General features: G+C 44.9%; 2 protein-coding genes across 2 annotated transcripts; both read right to left on the minus strand.

Annotated features, from left to right (window-relative positions):
- On the minus strand, positions 1–9,225 carry prss56 (serine protease 56). The gene is made up of 12 exons (XM_029250160.1): positions 9,132–9,225; positions 7,875–8,033; positions 6,971–7,213; positions 6,392–6,581; positions 6,051–6,159; positions 3,477–3,633; positions 3,212–3,354; positions 2,847–3,006; positions 2,359–2,544; positions 1,922–2,086; positions 1,432–1,611; positions 1–265 (listed from the first exon to the last, which is right to left on the minus strand). The coding sequence occupies exons 1-11, from the start codon at positions 9,223–9,225 to the stop codon at positions 1,502–1,504; spliced, it is 1,716 nt and encodes a 571-aa protein (XP_029105993.1). The 3' UTR covers positions 1–265; positions 1,432–1,501.
- Positions 9,226–12,534: 3,309 nt separating this feature from the next.
- On the minus strand, positions 12,535–19,034 carry LOC108935075 (COP9 signalosome complex subunit 7b-like). The gene is made up of 6 exons (XM_018753350.2): positions 18,834–19,034; positions 18,535–18,710; positions 17,814–18,065; positions 17,501–17,703; positions 13,297–13,402; positions 12,535–12,983 (listed from the first exon to the last, which is right to left on the minus strand). The coding sequence occupies exons 3-6, from the start codon at positions 17,817–17,819 to the stop codon at positions 12,933–12,935; spliced, it is 366 nt and encodes a 121-aa protein (XP_018608866.1). The 5' UTR covers positions 17,820–18,065; positions 18,535–18,710; positions 18,834–19,034; the 3' UTR covers positions 12,535–12,932.
- Between the last annotated feature and the right edge of the window lie 1,815 nt (positions 19,035–20,849).

Raw genomic sequence — 20,849 nt, forward strand, 5'->3', positions numbered from 1 at the left:
CTGAGGGTCCTTCCTCCTTGGTAGTGGGGAGGTGGTTGCTAACAGGAACAACTGATGGTCGTGGCTTCAGCATCAGGGAGATCTCTGAGTCAGACTCCCAGTTTCCCGGCGCCGTGCTCGGTTCATGGGATGGCAGCACGGTCTGGGTTGGGCCCAGATCAGCAGTAGGGGAGGGAAGTCCAGCACTATCATCCAGCTTTGAGCGCAGCCGGTCAATCAGCGAGCGGTACTCTCCACCCAGGTGTGCAACAACTGTGTCCTCCACCTATGATTCAACATAGCAGTCACTGCACAAATTGTACTCTCTACTTTGAACACATACAAGATCAGTGTACACTCCCCAAACTTTAACCTATACCATTATGAACTAAAAGATCAAATGAATCCACAGTATGCTGCTATGAGTAATTTGTATGTACCTTTTAATTAAATTCATATGAGTTTAGCTACGATTCTTAATCTCGCATATTTGTGGTTAGCTAAAGAATTATTCAATTATCTTTTTGTTTCATGCTGAAATGACTGTTACTGTGTTATTATGCTTTAATTCAAAACATAATTCTACTTAATTGCATGCCTGGATATGTACCCAAAAATTTCACAATTCGCAGTTTTCCCAAGGACACTAGAGCACAGCCCCTCCTGGCTCCCTATAAACACTATTGAATTCTGTTCAAACCTAGTAAGGTGCTGCTTCTACCAATTCATCCCCTCCTTAAAGCTACTTCAGCTGCTTTTTTTCAAGACTGTTCTTTTTTTGTGTTGGACTTCAGGTACTCCCTACTTCCAGGTCTTTCTGAATCTACAACCTGCCATCACTAGCTCATTCAAAATACTATTACTTAGCAATTCATCACTACACCCACTCCCATTCCCTACTCTGGTCTTTCTGCTGGCTCCCCATTATCGCTAACATCCAGTTTGAGACAATCATCCTAACCTTCAGGTCAGATTTTTGCTCTTCAGTACCATCAGTCACTCAAGCTACATCTTGTGTACAACAGTGTTACTCACAGAGCTTTTTCACTATATCTCCCTGATTCCTGTAACAGTTTCCTTTTTTGACATTGATTCTGGCAGTTGTATCCAGCCACAGATTAACTTCAGGACAGTATTTCATCTTGCAGTAGATGAGCAATGTATAATTGTTACCCTGTAACTTGTAAGCGCTTAGGTGTTATGTATTGCGCAAATCTAACTTTGTCAGTCGCCATGGACAAAGCTGTGTGCTAAATTATTATTTATCTCCTTATTTATCTAATTGTCACTTTACATATGTATGTACTACATATGCGTTGTTGTATATGTGTGAATATGTATGGGGATTATTAATAAAGTATGTTTCATTGCTTTATTATTATTACTGAGGAAGTACAAGTAACTTCTACTGTGACTTGTCCTCCATGATTCCCACAGTTCCCAGTGTCATACCTGCAAGAAGAGGCTTTTCTCGTTAAGTAGGGACTGAACTTTCACAGTGCCTGAAGGGTGGTCCAGGACCTCAGCAATGGCCCTCAGATAATCCGTCCAGTCTGCTAGTAGGGGCCCCACCTTCTCGAAAAGGGACGTTGGGTGAAGATCCACGACTTCTGGCGACACGGTGACTCCGACCTGTTCTTTTGAAATAATTTTTCCTAGTTACATCACAGAAAATTTCTTTTCCTGACTTAAAAGTCTCCCAAAATTCTACCAGAACTTTTTGTTGAGAAGGTAACAGTACTTTGACTTATAGTCACTTAATATACAGAGGATAAGAACTCTGTAGCCAGCAATGTAAAGAATAATATACAAATAATTACACAAAAAACATCCTTTGGTATTTAACATAGTTCTTAAAATTAACAGTACAGATTTGCAGATCATGTGCCCTCTGGTCCTTCAGACCTCTGAATAGTTACTGTTATGGATCGCTGGACCATACCTGCCAGCGCAGCTCTCCGCTCCCTGGTGGAGAAGGCTGTGCTGTATATGTGTTCCACCAGCTGGGGGAGAGTCTGGGTAAAGAATGTCAGATCTACTTTGTCCCGGATGTAGTCCTCTGCACGTTGCAGCAGGTCCAGGAGGGTCTGCAGAAAGGAGCGCATTTCTGCGAGAGCAAAACACAGAATATGAGGATTCCTCAGAGCACCACAAAGTGTGCACATAAACCCTTTCATATAACAGTCGCTAATGACATAACTAATGAAAAGCTAGAAAGATCAAGTCAACAACACTCACAGTCCAGTCAGTGGGCCTGAGATGGCCTTAAATCTAGCAATATTACATGGATTTCTACCTTATGGTTGGAGAGAGGTTTCGGCTTAAGTATGGAGAAGCATGGCAGAGTTTTAATAGGCAGTGGAAGGTAGAAAGACTCACGGCATTTCTTGAAACGGGTGCGGCACTTGTCCTCTGCGAGTCGGCTGCAGGCGGCACCTTGTCCCTGGGGGCAGGACTGAGAGTAGAAGCGACACAAGGTGCCAAACTCTGACCTCTGCTGCTCCTCTGATAGCTCAGACGTCTTCAACAGCTCTGGACATGTGGGCTCCCGGTTTTCTGCAGATTCTGGAACCAGTGACAGGGATGGTGAAGAACAGGTGACCCTGAGCAAACAGAGTGTCAGAAGCAGAGTACTGCTTTTGTACTCATGTCCAATAGGCAACTGGTTCAAGAACCCTTGGAGGGGCCTACTTTTGTATTCCTGATCGAGAATTTGTTCAGTGAAATACTGAAATGTCTAAAATGTAAAACTGTAAATTGTTTTTTTTTGGATTCAGGTTTCTTTTCTACCAAGAGTCTAAATGGTGTGATATGCAGTACATGTGTTGACGAGGCAGTCATGTGATGTACAGTCTGCCTCTTCTCACTTTGCATCTCAGCTTGAATCCAGTCAGCAAAGGCCGTGACCCGAGTGTAGACCCCCGGCTTCCCCTGCTCCCCGCAGCCATCACCCCACGAAGTGATGCCGTACAGGTGGAATCGACCAGAAAGCTTGTCCTGGTAGATGAGCGGTCCACCGGAATCACCCTGCGAGGAGAGAGGCCACCCGTCACCTGTGTTTTCATAAGAGCAGTTTTGGATCTCAGTAACATTCTCCACTGAGGTGCCTTTATAAACCCAGGAGGCAGCAAACATGGCACTGCAGTATCAGTTTACCCCTTTTAATCTATTGCACTGAATGATAAAGAAAAGTGAATCTGAGGCTCGTGATGGGAACTGCTTGGATGCCCACCTGGCAGGAGTCAACACCACCAGAAAGGAAGCCAGCACAGAACATGGTGTTGGTGACCAGCTCCTTGCCCAGGGCATTCCTGCAGGTACTTTGGGGTAACAAGGGCACTTTTGCCTCCATCACCTGCTCAGCAGAAGGACCATCTGGGGAGGGAGTTTGGCAGACAGTGTAGCAGTTCCATTGATTCATACCAAAGATTTGGTGGATATCCTCATTCTAATATTACAATTAACAGGGGTCTCCTCCTGTTATGTTATCTCCTTACCTTCATACAGGGAACCCCATCCTGCCACAAGGCACGGTGTTCCCGTGGAAGGATCAGGTCCAGAGGGCAGGCAGACAGGACGCACACGGTCTGAGAGCATCGCTGGTGCCATTAGCTCCACCAGGCCAATGTCGTTGTTAAAGGTCTTTGGGTTGAACTGCAGTGAAGGGAAGAGGAATGAACAGGTGGTTCAGCACACACACACACACATACACACATATTTTCAGAACCGCTTGTCCCATACGGGGTCACGGGGAACCGGAGCCTACCCGGTAACACAGGGCGTAAGGCCGGAGGGGGAGGGGACACACCCAGGACGGGACGCCAGTCCGTCACAAGGCACCCCAAGCGGGACTTGAACCCCAGACCCACCGGAGAGTAGGACTGCGGTCCAACCCACTGCGCCACCGCACCCCCACACATTTTCAGAACCGCTTGTCCCATACGGGGTCACGGGGAACCGGAGCCTACCCGGTAACACAGGGCGTAAGGCCGGAGGGGGAGGGGACACACCCAGGACGGGACGCCAGTCCGTCGCAAGACACCCCAAGCAGGACTTGAACCCCAGACCCACCGGAGAGCAGGACTGTGGTCCAACCCACTGTGCCACCACACCCCCTGGTGGTTCAGCAGTGGGAGCCAAATTTTCACAATGATGCTGGTTCAGATTCCAGAAAAAATCTGTTGTACTTAGAGATGGGCAGTAATGAGTTAGATATACTGACATGGAGTTAGAGTTGCATGTACTTAAGTAATTTTTTTAATTGCTTGCACTTTTCAAATACACTTACATTTTACTTTAACTGCATTTATAAAGAAAAAACTAGCTTTTCCTCCACATTTCTGTCACCCTCTTCTCATTACTTTTGAATTTTTCAGATATGTTTTAACTTTCCTTGAAAGAAATCAAGTCATTATTATTTTTAACCATAACATTTTTTCTGTGGATGTCTCTGGCCATAGCTATACTTTTCCCCAGTTGGGAGACCAGTTAGATGTTAATGTTGAGATTCTTCCCAACTTGGTTCATTCACATCTGGGGAATTTAATAGGTTAATAATACAATTTCTCCCTGACAGTCAGCAATATCATTACAGATATTACATTTTTTGAAAGCTGAATTCTTTCTCCCCATTCCCTTAAGTGAAAATGCTGCACCTAGGGTCATGTTATGACAACATTTCCTCTTATGATAATGTTCAAACAAGTGTTTGAGTACCAAGTTTGCAACAAATGCCAAAGAAATTCACAATCTAATGTTGACTAACACAAATCTAACAAAGTTCTGAATATGATTACTTGATATGATTTTTCTAAGTTTATAGTATAGATGGATTGTTCAGTCTATATGGTATTCTAGCAATTACACATCCATCCTAACACCAAAGGGTACAGTGGTTCCTTATCAAATACACTTCACACTTGTATTGTTATCCTCATGATCAGTCAGCTTACTTATTGTCTACAAGACATTATCTTTGTTATCTGGTTTTCTTTCATCAGTTTTATGTCACTTGTTCATCATGCTGCCTCGCTCTGTGGAGAAGAGTCCTTCATAAAAAAATGAATTGAAATCAACTGAATTGAATCCTTCTATGCAAAAGGATGTCAGTCTCTGTACAAAAACCCCACATCCGTTCTTACACCGGTGTAATGTACACCCTACATTACAGCAAGTTGTTGTTCTCCTGTTGTGTAGATTGCTTACCAAGTGTTCACTGCTCAGGTTAACAAGCCCTGCATGTTTTTCAACCAGAGCGTCGGTGTGTGCATTAGCAATACAATGTCACTTAAATAGTCACATTCCACACCATTTAGCCAACTACAGTAAACTAAGTGTGTAACTTTCATTGAATTTTGTGATCCTAACTGACTGGCTTAAGATGTTTGGCAGTCAGGTAACAATAAAATCAGCCAGGTCAACTGATCAATACAAATTCATAAAAAGGAACTACATTTATCAGATCTCTTTCTCCAAAGTGACATATAATAATCATTAGGTAATGTTTAGCTGACATCGCTGTCCCAGACAACTTACAAAGGGAGATACATTACACTAAACTCCCTGCACACATTTAAACAGCACAGCAGTGCAACACACACATACACACACTTAGGGCAAATTATATTCCATTTTTTCCCTAAGTAAAACTGAATATTGAACCTGTTAGCAAGTGTTTTAGATCATTAAAAACCTTAACTTGAATTAAAGTAGCTTGATATGTAGGGTTTTTTTAAACAAAAAAACAACTTTTACTTCCACTGAAACAAATTTTTGGAGAAGAACTTTTAATAAGTTTCTTACTAAAAAGTAAGTACTTTTTTGGGCTACTTTGCCCACCTCTAGTTATACCTTTGCTATACTGCTAACATTAACTTGAAACTTGAGACTTGAATTTATTTTAGCATTTAACCCAACTTGGAAAAAGACCAGAGTGACTTAGATTTCTCTGGATGAATAACATCAGCTAAGTAAAAAGGCAATGTAAAAGCCACAGATAGACCACAGTATAATAAAGGTAGGACTTAAAGATGAGTAGGTAGACATAAATCCACTATAATGCCTACAGTTACCTTGGGATGAGTTACGATGCGGTTGACCTTTATGATCTGCTCATCAGGATCAGACTTGGTTATGTCAAATTCTCCCACCACTGCTGTCCACTGGTTCTCACTTCGACTGCTGGGGTTTGCAAGAAAGCAAAGTCTGACATGATACTTTTTAGATGAAAAGTCAGGCATTCACCAGAGATGTTCGCAGTCATTGTTATAAAGTTCACACAAACCAAAGTGAATATATCCCATGTTACTTCACCAAATAAGATGAAACCCTAATTCTGTTAAACAGAAGACTTATTTCATCTAACATTTCTACAGCACCTGTATGCAGCTTGATCTGTGATCAGGATCCTCACCCAGAGAAGCAGTGAGCAGCTGTTACCACCCAGGAGCTGTCCACCAGCACCCCCCCACACATGAGCCCCCCGTCCAGCCTCAGGTTGACCAACCAGGGCCAGCTTCCTGGGGACGCCAGCGAGCCACCCACAATCTTAGAGCGTGGCTGTGTGGCATTGTGGACCAGTGGGGGCCGGTGCCCGCAGAGAGCTGCTGGACAGAAAAGAGGTGGCAGCTGATGAACGGGCGACATCGGAACAGCGAAATGATTTACAGTCCACGAGAGGAAGAGGGGAAAAGCGCTGTGTGGAGCAGCAGAGGCGCAGTCCGAAGGTAAGAGACTTAAGAGCTGATTTCTAAGCTTAGGTGCCGCCATCATATCATTTATGAACTACCTTAGATAAGCGCACCACTCTCAACACAGGAACATCACTAAGTGACCATTACAATGAGGTAGTACCTCTACAACTATGTACAGGGAAGTGAGGCATTTCAAGCAGTTGCATCTTATTTTTTGAGCTTATTCTGGTGTTGGTGGGGGCAAGAAATCCACAGAAGGTTTGGACCTCTAAGACTCCAAGCAGGGGGTGGATAGTCACCTTGCGTATTGGCCTGAGGAGTGTCCAGGATGCGCATGGTGCTGAGCAGGCTACATTGCATGGCCCGCATGCTGCAGCTCTCGCCCATAATCCGGATGCAGCTACCCGAGTCCAGCTCCGCAGCTGGGCAGCGTCGTCGGTAGAACCCACATGCTTGACTCATTGCCCAGTTCCGCTCCTGTTCATTTGGTAACTTTTGCACCTTGTTGATGACTTCACAGGTGGGCTCCACTGAGGGCATATCTGCTGGCAGGGAGACAGGGAATTTGACCTGTCTGAACTACAGTGCCGACTTCAGTGGCCTTTCATGATGTGCTGCCATTCTGCTGTTGCTAAATCTCACATCTACTACATGGAACAGTCATCCTTTAAGCCTGTAACAACTGCAAAAACCTCTGAGGGCATTTTTATCTCCTTTCGCCCTTTCTCGCTTCCTCCTTTTATTTTCTCTTCATTCCAGGTGTATTTTCTACTCCTGCTTCAGTCAGTTATTAGGGTTTGCACTAGTGCAACATTTCTACTTGATTTTGTGATGAAAATAAAAAGCAAATAAGTAAAATTCATATAGAAATATTCTGATATATTCAACAGTTCCAACCCTTTTTTGACTTTTAAATTTTCATTCCACTTTATACATGCAGGGGCAGCTGGTGTTACTCCCTTCAGACCCAAAGGTCACAGGTTCAAATCCCACCTCCGGTTGTAGTACCCTTAAGCAAGGTACTTACCCAGAACTGCTCCAATAAAAAAAAAAAAAAAAAAAAAAAAAACAGCAGCTATATTCTAGCCGTATAAATGGGTAAATAACTGTAGTTTTAAGAGAAGTGCCAGCTAAATGTAAATGAGTTTTTATTCAAAACAGGTGTACGTTTTCACTGAAGTGGATGATGCTTATGTTTCTTACCACAGGGTCCAGAGCGCTGTCCACAGTCCTGGAAGAGACAGGGCACACAGCCTCGGCAAGTGGTTTCAGCCGCTCTGCGCTCCGATGCTACCCGCTCTAGAGCTGACAGCGCGCTGGCCAGCGCCGCTTCGAGCACCACAGTGCCACGGTCCGACAGTGCTGTGGGAGCAGGACGGGGTCTCGAGTCAGCACTGGAGCTCTGCTCCTGAGTGTGGGGAGGCTCCTAACTAACTAACTTACAGACGTTTTGTATACACGTGTGAGTTTTGTGTGCTCTTCCTCTGGCGACAGTGCCCAATGCGGTGGCACGTCGATGGCACTCAACAGTTCACTCACACTCAGCACGCTGGTTAACAGATCAGCAGCCTTCCTGAGACAGCCTGCCAACAGCCTGAAGCTCTCACCCACCCCCCGCTTCTGCACGGAACTGTGATGATGGGACTGCAGTGTGGTCATAATGTGATTAAGGAAAATCCGCCCACCCCACTCCAGAGCAAACTGACCTCGTGTCACAGGTCTGCGTTACACAAGTGTGGGCTTCTGAGGAATGCTGCACTGGGAACGACCACTGGCATCAGAAACCCAGAGCAGACATGCCTGCAAACACACTCACCGCAGCGGAACGTGTGTGACTGACCCTCCAAGCAATGATAACTCTTTGGTAGTCAGGTGAGCACTGCTAAGGTTGTCTCAGTACAAAAAAAGTCTGCACTCTCATCACTGTCCAACACTGTGCTTGGACAGTTCAGCCAGGTGATAGAAGAAGAATCTGACCCCGTACATCACAAGCATCTATTCTATATTTTGCACAATTTACCCTCAAGTGTGGGCAAAGCAGACCCTATGCACGTATCAGTTAAAACTTTTGGCAGGTTACTTGCATCAGAGTCCTCCCAATATCATCGAAGGTGTTTGTCAAATTAATATCTTATGTTGTGAAGGTACTCTTGATTTTTCCACTGACCAAATGATTATAATCATGCTGGCCATCACACTGTACATTTATTAGTTTAGCAGATGCCTTCAATCATATGTCATACTGACCACAGCTTTCATTTCTAAGTTATAGCTGCTGTTGTCTTACATTTTAGCATTAGAAGGTGTATTATGGCTATAATATATAATGAACCAATTGCTTATCATGGAAAAAAAAGAAACCGGAAAGAACAAAACTCATCAGGTTCTAAGACGTTCAGGAAAATCAGGCTGTGCGGTGTGACCCACACCCTCCGCTGTCCACCACCACCCGGTGCCTACCTTGCAGTGCACTCTGTGGCATCCTATAGGACTCTCTGGCTGGGGGAGCAGCGGAGCCAAGGTCCAAAATCAGCAGCAGCACCGCTGTCAGCATTCTCTCCGTAGCAGATCAAACGAGCAAGAGCGTACACTTTATCTAACAAAGGACGGGGAAATGTGGAGGCTCAGCTCACTCTCTGGTCCTTGTATCTCAGCGTTTCTGTAGCAGCGATCTCCCGCCTCTTCGGTGTGCAGAGCCTCTCCTGCGCGGCTGAGTGGGACATCTGCCTGCAGCTTCCCTTCGGAACAATAGGTACAGCAGCATCGCAGGGCCTATATAGAGTCCTGTGGGGCTCCACAGGAGGGGGGAGGGGAGGGGGACCGTCTCGTGGCCAATGCACAAACAGCTGAATTCATTAAGATGGTGACAGCAAATTGAGAACAAGTTGCCAAGGCCGCACATTAAAAAGTTTGGTTGTGTGAAAAGAAAGAGGGGAGGGAGATGAGTCGAGTCTGCGCGCTGGGGTGGGTGGGGGCTCCATTCATTAGCGTTCAACACAAAGTTGGGGGGGGACAATGGCGGTGGACTATATTGCTTGGAAATGGAGAAAGACAGAGAGACAGGAAGGGACTGGAACAGGGAGAGAGGAGGGGGGGACGTCTGCCATTGAGCCTGCGTCTCAAAGGGACCATTGTCCCCTCATGGCTCGGAGCTGTCCCACTTCAAAGCTGCCCTCTAACGATCACAGCCGAGCCGCTGCCCTTGATCATTTTCACGCTTTTATCTCCTCCATTAAAATATTGTCAGTTCAGATCACTTTTGTCTTTCTCAGCTGAACTTACATTCATTACGTAAATAAAACATGCTAGTAACAACGATGTCATCACAGAAAACTGGACTTACGTTTCTTTTCCCAAGAAATTCACTAACACCGCAGCAGTAGAGGTCATGTGTTACTTTGTCATTTTTAATAAATAAGCATCCTTTCCCCCCCTTTTTTTCCCCCCCTAAAAGGCTTGTGCTACAGGTGGACCGGTACTATGGTGTGTGCTGCACGTGGCAGAGAGTGAGCGGTGGCAGACTGGCGCAGCCTGCCTCGTACCCGGGGCGTCGCAGAGGTGCCCCGGGATCGCTGTGATCGCCCCACTCGGAGAAGCACCTTTCACAAATGGGTGATGTGAGCAGATTTTGGTGATGCTTTGGAAGAGCGCAGTGTGTTTAGGTTGTTACATGAGATGATAGACATTATGTCGTTACTGATAACGGATGGATGGATGGAAATTAGTACGGCGCACAGTACACAGGTTAACAAGCAGTTTAGAGAAATTTGTGATTTTATTCAGCTCATACCTTTGTCCAAAAACAAATCGCATGCTAAATGTCTTTAACCATTTCAAAAGACCTTAAAAGAAATGAATAACAAGAACAACCCTTAAGTAAAAGACGAAGAGATATAAAACCAAAGACTATAAAACCTGCGGGTTTATGATAACCACGATTTCCACTACATCCCAAGAAACTCATTACCCTGGAAGCAAATGGAGAGCAAGTACCTGGTATTATTTTACTGCTAAACCAAGACATTAAAAAACAATTTGTAGTTTCAAATTTGTATACCAACATAAAGTTTTAATTGAAAGTAAGGTAACTAAGTGAAGTTAATCAATCAAGCATAGCATTTAAAATTGGATAAAAGTACTTTTCAGCTGCTGCATCATTGGACAGGGAAAGTGGGGTTGGATTTCAAGGCAGCGGAATAGCTGAAGTCCTTCTGGGTGCTGGAATGACAGGTGAGCATCGCTCCCTTTGTACTTTCACAAGATTTCACCAGATCTGCTCCTATGGGCCATTGCTGCTGATATGAGCGGTAAGTCCACCGCGCACACGTGTGTATGGGTGCTTGTGCGAAGGGGGGAGGACAAACGAGGGTCTGCCACTACTGACGTCTCCAGCATAGGAAACGGGAGGCCCCACTTTGCGGTGGTCAGAAGAAGAGATGCTGTTGCTGCCACAGTTTGTGCCCCCCCCCCCCGCTTGGAACGTGAAATCAAACCGGCCGGCCCCTCCGAGCGCCTGCAGCGTACAATGGTGCTGGGATGTGTGTGCTAACTCGAGCAGAGAGGGATGGCAAGGGATGAACAGACGGCCCCCTTTCATCCATCTCCCCGCACCGCCTTTGATATCCTTTTGATTATAGCGCCGCCGCTCATCGCAGTGCAGCAGGCGCAGACCCTCCGCTTCTGGGCCGCACTACCGCCTCCTGTCCCTTTCTGAGTCACATCGTGGAGAGCAGAGACACGCCATGCAGGCAGCGCACACCCTGACCCAAGTCCTTTAACCCCACACTGGGTGTTCTCAACCCTCCTCATCACACCAGGGCTGCAATGGCTGGGATGAGACTATTAGGAAACCCATTTCACTCTTCTCGGGAAAATGATGAGCTTAACCACTCTCACGCCACAGGTTGCCCACACACTGATCTCTACAAGTCCTCAGTTTAATCAGACATACGACTGTCCCTGAAAGACAAGGACATTAACCCTCTGAATGTTTTCACTGGCTTGGAGATGTTTTGAAAAGAGCACAAGGGGAAAGCTTTACATCAAGTGAAAAATGACATATTACCATGTTAAGACCTCTCTGAATGTTGTGGATTCCATGTTGTGTTACACCAGTCCAGAAACAAATATGAAGATGGAACACAATTGACCACTAAAGAGAGGACCTGCAGGATCCAGCATGTATTTTGTGGTAGTGGTTGCATAGAGCTTCCTGAAGTCTAAAAAAAAACTATCTGGAATTACACTCTCAAACCTGAGCTCACTACAACAATGGTTCCCCACATTTAATTAACCCCTTGTTTAGGGAGAGCATACACATGATCCATGACAGCATTTTCCAAGCTAATACATAAAAGAGATCTCCCAAAAGAGAGCAGTCTGAAGATCATAGTCATGGTTTGGCAACTTCTGGCCAGTGGGCAACAGCAGGCAGTTACAACTACGGCACAAAGGCAGCATAGCTATGGGACAATGAGATGCTACAACAATCATGTCGGGTAACACCCAGGTATTGTGTACAGTTACGAAACCATTTCCCATTGTTTCAGGAAGAAAACAATTGAAAAGTAGGTCACTAGGGTACTGAAGGAACAAAATGGTTCCTAACATGTATAAACAGACTGCATCTTTCCCTGGGAACGCTCAACCAGTGTAAAACCCGTTCAGCTTAAGTTCAACGAAAACATCCAACACTAAACAGACATGTATGCATACACTTTACTTGATACATTACAGATTTCAAACAAGAAAGAGTCTTAAATCAGAAACACAGAACAAAGAGGGGAAAAAGTTTTCCTTCAACTTATCAAATCATGTACATGAATTTTATCATAAATGCTGAAACAAATCTAAAATGGTGTTTTCATACATCCTTAATACACAAAAAAGTGTGTACTGACCTAAGTTGATTTGCTGTCAGACTGATGAATAGGGGAGGAAAGAAAGAAAAGACAAAAAAAGGTGATACCTATGCTTTCAGTCAGCTGTTGGCGTTTCCACAAATTCCAGAAGTTGACCAAAAGTTTCGGTGGTTCAGAGTTTTGGAACAAAATGCAAAACAAACAATTTAGACAAATTGCTTTAGTTTTGCCCTTCTTTCTCATTCATTGCTTTTCTGAAAATGTTTTTGCATCACAGATAAGCATTACACAAAGATCTACAGCTTTAGCGCTGCGATAGCTGCCCCTTCCCACTGGATGAAGTCAGTGTTGGACAGTGATGAAAGTTGTGTCTGGCACCCTCATGATCACAACTATAGTCTTATTTCTGGGATGAAATGCTGGTTGTCATCAGTTTCTTGATATTTGACACCTGCAGATAATCACATGCAGAACTGAAATAACTGCACCAATCCAAGCTCAGATTCAAAAATATAAAACATGTAACTGAAAAGCACAAGTATCAAAATCACTGATTTAGTTATTCAACTACAGCCATGAAGTGCACATCCTTTTCTGAGATATACAATGTGTGTTGATATGCAGAAGTACCAGGTGTCAGTGATTTACTGAATATTGTTGGATTCCATATAGATGCACTATGAAAATATGTTTCTATAGGACTACGTGTATTAATTTCTAGGAACCTGCTAATTTCAAAGGAGAACCCCCAATACACTGCCCACCTCTGCATCCAACTGTTGCTGAGAACTAAGGTGATCCTTTTGAAACTGGCCCAGCCTATTTAGCTGCCACTTAATCTCAGCCAAAACAGACTCACAGCCACTGCACCTGTAAAGGCATTGTGGGTTAACAGTAAATAACACTTTTAATGTGATATTTTAAGTAATACACAGGGTCCTCTACTTACAGACACAACTGGGACTGGAAAGCTGTTCATAAGTCAAACTAGGACATCTTAAATCTTAAAAATACAGACTCAATTTATCCACAGAATAGGTTCTGAGAAATTCTTGGACACAGTTATAGTGAAAATTCAACTTTTCAATTGAACGTCTGGAGTGAAGATCCGGATTAGCACGATCCGAAAACCTCCATGGAAAAAGTAAACAAGAGAACGTTTACCCTGCCCGGAATAAGGTCACTGGGATCTACCCCTGGAGCCAGGCCTGGGAGTAGTGTTCCTACGTGAGCGCCTGGGCAGCCCACATAACCCGGCCGGGCTCAGCCGGAAAAGACAACTTGGGAGGGCCATGTGGGCCCACCACTCGCAAGGTCCAACATGGGGGTTGGGTGCGATGTGTATCAGGCGGTAGGAGCAGGCAGGGTGGCGCGTGGTGTCGCGGCCCCTTGTGACAGAAACTGGCTTTTGGCACGTGGAATGTAACCTCTCTGGGGGATAGGAGCCAGAACCATAGTTGGACTCACCTCCATTCACAGTGTTGGCTCTGAAACCAAACTCCTCGATAGAGGGTGGTCTCTCTCTTACTCAGAAGTTGCATAGGGTGAGAGGCACCAGGCTAGCGTGGGGATACTCACAAGCCCCCGGCTGGCTGCCATACAGTTGGAGTTTATCACGGTGGACGAGAGGGTTGCCTCAATGCGACGTAACGTCGCAAAGAGGAAAACTTTGACTGCTGTGTGCGCTTATGCATCAAACAGCAGTTTATCGTATTCGACCTTCCTGGAGAGGGTGGGTGGGGTTCTGGACAGGGCCCCACCTACAGACCCCATAGTCCTGCTGGGGGACTTCAACGCTCACATCAGCAATGACTGTGAAATCTGGTGGGGGGGGTGATTGGGAAGAACGGCTTGCCCGATCTGAACCTGAATGGTGAAATGTTATTGGACTTCTGTGCTAGTCATGGTTTGTCTATAACAAACACCATGTTCGAACACAAGGATGCTTATAAGTGTACTTGGTACCAGAGCTCCTTGGGTCAAAGATCAATGATCAACTTTGTAGTTGTTTCATCTGACTTGAGGCCACATGTTCTGGACAGTCAGGTGAAGAGAGGTGCTGAGCTGTCAACCGATCACCATGTGACAGAGAGTTGGATCAGATGGCAGGAAAAACTGATGGACAGACCCGGTAGGCCCAGGCATTTAGTGAGGGTGTGCTGGTAATGACTGTCAGAGGACCCTGTTCGGAATGATTTTAACTCGTACCTCCGGGAGAGCTTCTCCCACGTCCTGGAGGAGGTAGGGGACATGGAATCTGAATGGATCCTGTTTAAAACCTCCATTGTGGAAGCAGCCAGGCACATGGGTGGCCAAAAGCTTGTTGGTGCCAGTCATGGCAGCAGCTTAAGAACCCACTGGTGGACACCAGTAGTGAGGGAAGCCGTCAAGCTAAAGAAGGAGGTCTTCAGAGCCTGGTTGGCTCTGGGGACTCCTGACTCAGACAGGTGCCAGCAGGCAAAAAAGGCAGCAGCAGTTGCAGAAGCAAAATCCAGGGCATGGGAAGAGTTTAGAGAGGCTATGGAAAATGACTATCGGTCGGCTTCAAAAAGGTTATAGAGAACCATCCGGCAGCTCAGGAGGGGTCTTAGGAGCTTCGCTCAAGCTGTGCTCAGCAAGGGTGGAGAAACTCTGACCTGTGATGAGGACACTGTCAGGAGGTGGAAGGAGCACTTTGAGGAACTCTTAAACCCAGGAGATATGCCTCCCTTACAGGAGTCAGGGCCAGAGGCTTCCGGGCTGTCAGAGTTCATTTCCCTAGTGGAAGTCACTGAGGTAGCTGGTAAGCTCCACGGTGGCAAAGCACCAGGGGTAGATGACAGTCGCCCAGAACTGTTTAAGGCCCTGGATGTTGCAGGACTGTCATAGCTGACACACCTCTGCAATGTTCCATGGACCTCGGGGACAGTGCCTTTGGATAGGCAAACTGGGGTGGTCCCTATCTTTAAGAAAGGGGACCGGAGAGTGGGTATCACACTTCTCAGCCTCCCTGGGAAAGTCTATGCCAGGGTGCTGGAAAGGAGGCTCCGGCTGATGGTTGAACCTCGGACTGAAGAGGAACAATGCGGATTCCGTCCGGGCCATGAAACAGTGAACCAGCTTCTTACCCACTCATAGATAACTGAGGGGGCATGGGAGTTTGCTAATCCAGTCTACATGTGTTTTGTGGACTTGGAGAAGGCCTATGACCGTGTTCCCAGGGAAATTCTGTGGCAGGTGCTTAGGGAGTATGGGGTGCTGAGGCCACTACTGCGGGCCATTCAGTCTCTGTACACACGGAGCGAGAGCTGTGTCTGCATGCTCGGCATTAAGTCAAGCCCGCTCAATGTGGGTGTTAGACTCTGCCAAGATTGTGCCTTGTCTCCACTCCTGTTTGTGGTCTTCATGGACAGGATATCAAGGCGCAGTCGAGGTCAGGAAGGCATCCTATGTGGGAGTCGGAAGGTGACGTCTCTGCTTTTGGCGGATGATGATGTCCTTTTGGCACCGTCACATGGTTGTCTCCAACACACACTGGAACGGTTTGCAGCCAAGTGTGAAGCGGCTGGGATGAGGATTAGCACCTCAAACTCTGAGTCCATGGTTCTCTCACGGAAAAGGATCGCATGCCCACTCCAGGTAAGGAGAGAGAATTGCCCGAGGTAGAGGAGTTTAAGTATCTTGGGGTCTTGTTCACGAATGAGGGGAGAAGGAAGCGCGAGACTGGCCGCAGACTGGGAGCAGTGGCAGCAGTAATGCTGTCGCTGTACCAGACTGTAGTGATGAAGGCGGAGCTGAGCCATAAGGCATAGCTCTCCATTTACCAGTCGATCTACATCCTTACCCTCACCAATGGTCATGAACTTTGGGTAATGACCAAAAGAATAAGATCGCAGATGCAAGTGGCTGAAATGAATTTTCTCCGCAGGTTGTTGTGACTCTCTCTCCATGATAGGGTGAGGAGTTCAGACGTCTGGGAGGAACTCAGAGTAGAGCCGCTACTCCTCCACGTTGAGAGGAGCTAGTTGAGGTGGCTCGGGCATCTGATAAGGATGCCCCCTGGGGTGCCTCCCTTTGGAGGTATACCAGGCATGGCCAACTGGGACGAGGCTCCAAGGTCGGCCCAGGACCTGCTGGAGGGATTATATCTCAGAGTTGGCCTGAGAATGGCTGGGGATCCCCCAGGCTGAGCTGGAGGAAGTTGCGGGGGACAGAGGCGGCTGGGCCTCTCTGCTCTCCTTGCTGACACCGCGACCCTACTAGGAGAAGCGGAAAAGAAAACGGATGGATGGATGGACGGACTAATTCATCCCATGAAGATGTGCAGTGTTTGTCATCTTGTTATTGATTACCAGCACTCAAACTAGATATGAGCTTTAGAAATTACAGAAGCCAGTAGAATGAAGTCAGACCCACTGTTATTGAGTTTCTATTCTCTTTGTGTTTTTCTGCCAACTAATGGCTGAATGCAGAGACAATTAATTTTAACTCCAAAGCAGGTATAAATTTTAGAAAATGCAATGGTGGATGCAGTTAAAAATTAACTGGAAAATCTTCATACCTTTGAAAATTTATAACAAGGAACCAGTGCATTACCACTTTTGGTTCAGAGCAAGGTTGTATTTCTAAGGTGAAAAACATCTATCTGTGGATTCAAATCCACAGTACGCCCCTCAACTCTGCGCTATTCCAATCCACTAACCAACCACTCTGCCCAACCAAAGAACTAACCACAAGAGCTAGCTGCAGCTTCCATCACTCCCCCACATCCACCCCACCAAGGCTGCTCAGAGCTGAGGATTTCAAAGTTTTAATCTATTTATCTATTATTTATTTATTGATTCATGCATTTAAATGTTCCCTCTGCTGCTGATCTCTGAGGGTTGCCACACAAAATCTCATTGGATGCGATGACAAAAAAAGTATCTTGTCTTATCCACTATGTATCACATCATACTATATGATCATACATCCTGTCAAGACACATACCACTCTTGTAGGTCATTGACGACACAATTTAAGACCTGGTAGTTGACATCCCGGCTGATGAAGGCTTCTACCTCTAGGATTTTCCTCTGTTGATCCATCTTGCCACGGATGATCTCAGCATAGATTGCTTTGATTATCAAGTCCTCCAGCTGCTGCTGGCTGTCAAGACCTAAGTCACACAGCAACACTGAGTATGGGATGTCCTGTAGGTGGGATGAGGAGAATATAAACCATATCGCCGCACAAATTACGTAAGTTCTGTGGCCAGACCAAAAAACATGCCCACAAAATCAAGACTTAAAATGCACTGTACCTGCATTTGTCCAGCAAGAGTGGCAAGGGTTAATTGTCTCAGTTTATACTTTTGGACTTCTGTTAATGGTGGAAGTTTGTCTTTGTATGCTAAATGGGAATTTTTAAAATAAAAAATTTAAGCTTTAAAGCAGGCAACCTTACATTTTGTATTAACAGAGAACATATGCATCTTACCTTCATATTCAAGATAGGTGCCATAAGCAAACACATTTAAGAGCTTAAAGTATGCATCATCAGGACCATCTGCAAGCTGTATAAGGACAGAAAAGTATGTTCTGCACTTTTACCATAGACTCACATTAATACAATGCTGCACTTGTTCTTTTGCAGGATGATGCTAATTAAATTGGTGATGTGCAACTTCAACTGATTAGCTTGGAAACAGCACTACCTTGTGGGATAACTGTACATACTGCAGCTCAGATCAAAGGCTCAAATAAAATTTCACTATCAATAACTGCTTGTTCTAACACCCAGTTGTGGTTATCTGGAGCCTATCCCAGAATTGCTAAGTCAGTGAGACTACACCACAGATTTCTTTAAAACACATCCTTGGATTGTGGGAGGAAACCAGAGCACCTTTGGATTGTGGGAGAAAAATCATACAAACAAAGAGCTTGCAAATTCCACACAGAGTGAACAAAGATCAAACCCAGACCCAATGACAGAGCCTGTAACTGTGAGCACTATGTGCTACATCACCACGTGTGCCTTGTTACCTCTCGGACGCAGCCCAGCTTAAGAAACTCTCCAAAGGAATAGACCCCTGGGGCCTCCAACATCTGGCTAATAGTGGATAACAGCTGAGGGCCCTCAGCTCTTTGGGCCATTATAATGAACTGCTGTACAAGACTAGGCAGGTTCTGTTCCCCAACCCCTGCCATTGCAGTTGACTCTACAAAAAAAGACAAATACATGCTATGCATTACATGGTTCAAAAAATGAGCAGAGTAAGCTGGGCATAGAACTACAGCAATGAATTTTGCTTGGCTGTGATGTGTGCTACTATTAGTATTACCTTGTTCACTTCAACCTGTAATTGCAACAAAAACTAGTCTAAACAATCAGCACTAGGCTAACGCCTATAATTATAATAATGACAACCTATTGCAGATTTTGATTTAGCGTGCAATGTCTATTAGCGCAAACAAACCCACTGAGCGAAATCTAACGCAGTCGTCTCGCTACTGCGAGCGCGCTCTGAAAGTCGTCGCGTGCGCGGCCGCGGTTACGTTTTATATCACGTGACTGTGCGTCTTGTGCGCAAGCGTTGTTGGGTTTGTTGAAATTTCAATGAGCTCGTGCTATCGCATATCCCCTTTCACAAATGTTTTGCCGTACAGATATTTAATGGCTTTCGCCAGTACACACACAGTACATTGGAGGGTGTTTGTCCACTGATTTGTTTTCATGTGTATTTTTAAATAAGCTTCCAAGATTATTTACTGCGTTGTAATAAAATACTAGTAACCTGAGAGACTCATAACAGAAGCCACTACTACAAATGCTTCACTCTTGCTCTGTAATGGGTTTCTTAAAGAGTTCCTTCGCCAATTTCCCCCTTCTAAGATACTTTATTTGATATTTACAAAGGATTTTTAAAGACGGAGAGATATCAGTTTGGAAATACAGTCAATTCAACTTTTCAAATTAACTTTAATTAAAGTTTTGTCACCCAGTATTCCCGTTAAGCCATGGCTCAGATGTAGTTTTTGCTTAAGGTAGGGACCATGGTTGATTATTCTTACCTACATGACAAATAATGTATTATCTTGCTTGATCCAAACCAGAAACTCCATCCACAAATAATAATAAAGTGAATGACTGAAGTGTCAGACTTTCTTCCACTAGAAAAGTTAACATTTGGCCTTCAAATTTATTTTTGATATTTCAGCATTCAGTGGGATTATCATGATCACCCTTTATGGAATTTGTTAGATAAGATTAGGGTGGGTTAAGGGGCTACGTGAGCACCCTAGATAAATATGTAACCATTTGCCCATTGTGCTGTATTACATATCTGTGCTGTTTCCATGTTTAAGTGCCAAGGTTAAGCTTAAAGATGCCAGTGCAGGACGAACAAGATGGCAAGCCTGACATCAACTAAAAATTGTCTAGAAATGTTTCAATAAAACATGCACATTTTAGAGCATAGCAACCCTGATGTGTCTACATTTTAATGAAAGCTTCAGGACTAATGAAATATCTTGCCAAACTGAGTGATTTGCACATTATTTATATGTGGTGGGCGAAAGGTCTTAGTTCATTTCTAAAGCAAATGCTGGCTAGTGTTTAACTTCCAAAATGGTGAAGGGGCTGACTTGAAAATTTAACACAGGTATGAAAACACCAGATTTCAGTTTTTCAGGCAGAAAAACCTTGTGGATGGCATGCAGAAAACAGCTTGATGCTGAACTTTCTGAAACACGGGAGTCACGGGCTTCATGTTAATGAAGGCTTTGTGAACTTTTCTTAAACAAAGTCAGAGATTTTATATATCCTTAACATGCTTTGCAGTTGTCTAGTATGACCTAAATATTTGCCAAAAAAAGCACATGCTGCTCACCCCCACTAATATATCGGCAGATGGTAATGTAGCCCTTGGACCCAGAAGTTGCAGGTTCAAGCCTCACCTCCAGCTGTAGTACCCTTGAGCAAGGTACTTTTCCTAAATTGCTCCAGTAAAAATTACCTAGCTGTATAAACTGATAAATCACTGTAAGTACCTTAGCATTGCAAATCACTTTGGAGAAAAGTGTCAGCTAAATGAATAAATATCAGTACAGAAACTCACAGACATGATTCATGAGAGCAACTGATTCCTTGAGAAACCTCTACAAGAAAAAATATCACATTTATGTACACAAATGTTTGAACCCCAAAGACCAGAGCATTGTAAATCCATGTAGCAGATGCCCAGTTAAAGATAGGGCCTGGGAATAGTACATGTCTGACCTCAACCACCTCTTCTATGTTTTTACTGTGACATTGTATTGTGGCTACACATGGTGTCTGAATTCAACAAACTGTCACT

This window comes from Scleropages formosus, chromosome 3 (genome assembly GCF_900964775.1).
Source record: "Scleropages formosus chromosome 3, fSclFor1.1, whole genome shotgun sequence".
Taxonomy (NCBI): domain Eukaryota; kingdom Metazoa; phylum Chordata; class Actinopteri; order Osteoglossiformes; family Osteoglossidae; genus Scleropages; species Scleropages formosus.

Excerpts from the sequence above, each read along its gene's own strand:
- prss56 (XM_029250160.1), bottom strand. The coding sequence starts at position 9,225 with ATGCTGACAGCGGTGCTGCTGCTGATTTTGGACCTTGGCTCCGCTGCT. Across the intron at positions 6,582-6,970 it reads TCCTCAGGCCAATACGCAAG|CTCTCTGCGGGCACCGGCCC; the intron begins GTGACTATCCAC and ends TCTGTCCAGCAG. Across the intron at positions 2,087-2,358 it reads CACCCGTTTCAAGAAATGCC|AAATGCGCTCCTTTCTGCAG; the intron begins GTGAGTCTTTCT and ends TTGCTCTCGCAG.
- LOC108935075 (XM_018753350.2), bottom strand. Across the intron at positions 13,403-17,500 it reads GTCAATGACCTACAAGAGTG|GTGCAGTGGCTGTGAGTCTG; the intron begins GTATGTGTCTTG and ends ATGCCTTTACAG. Across the intron at positions 12,984-13,296 it reads AGCAACAGTTGGATGCAGAG|GTGTCAAATATCAAGAAACT; the intron begins GTGGGCAGTGTA and ends GATTATCTGCAG.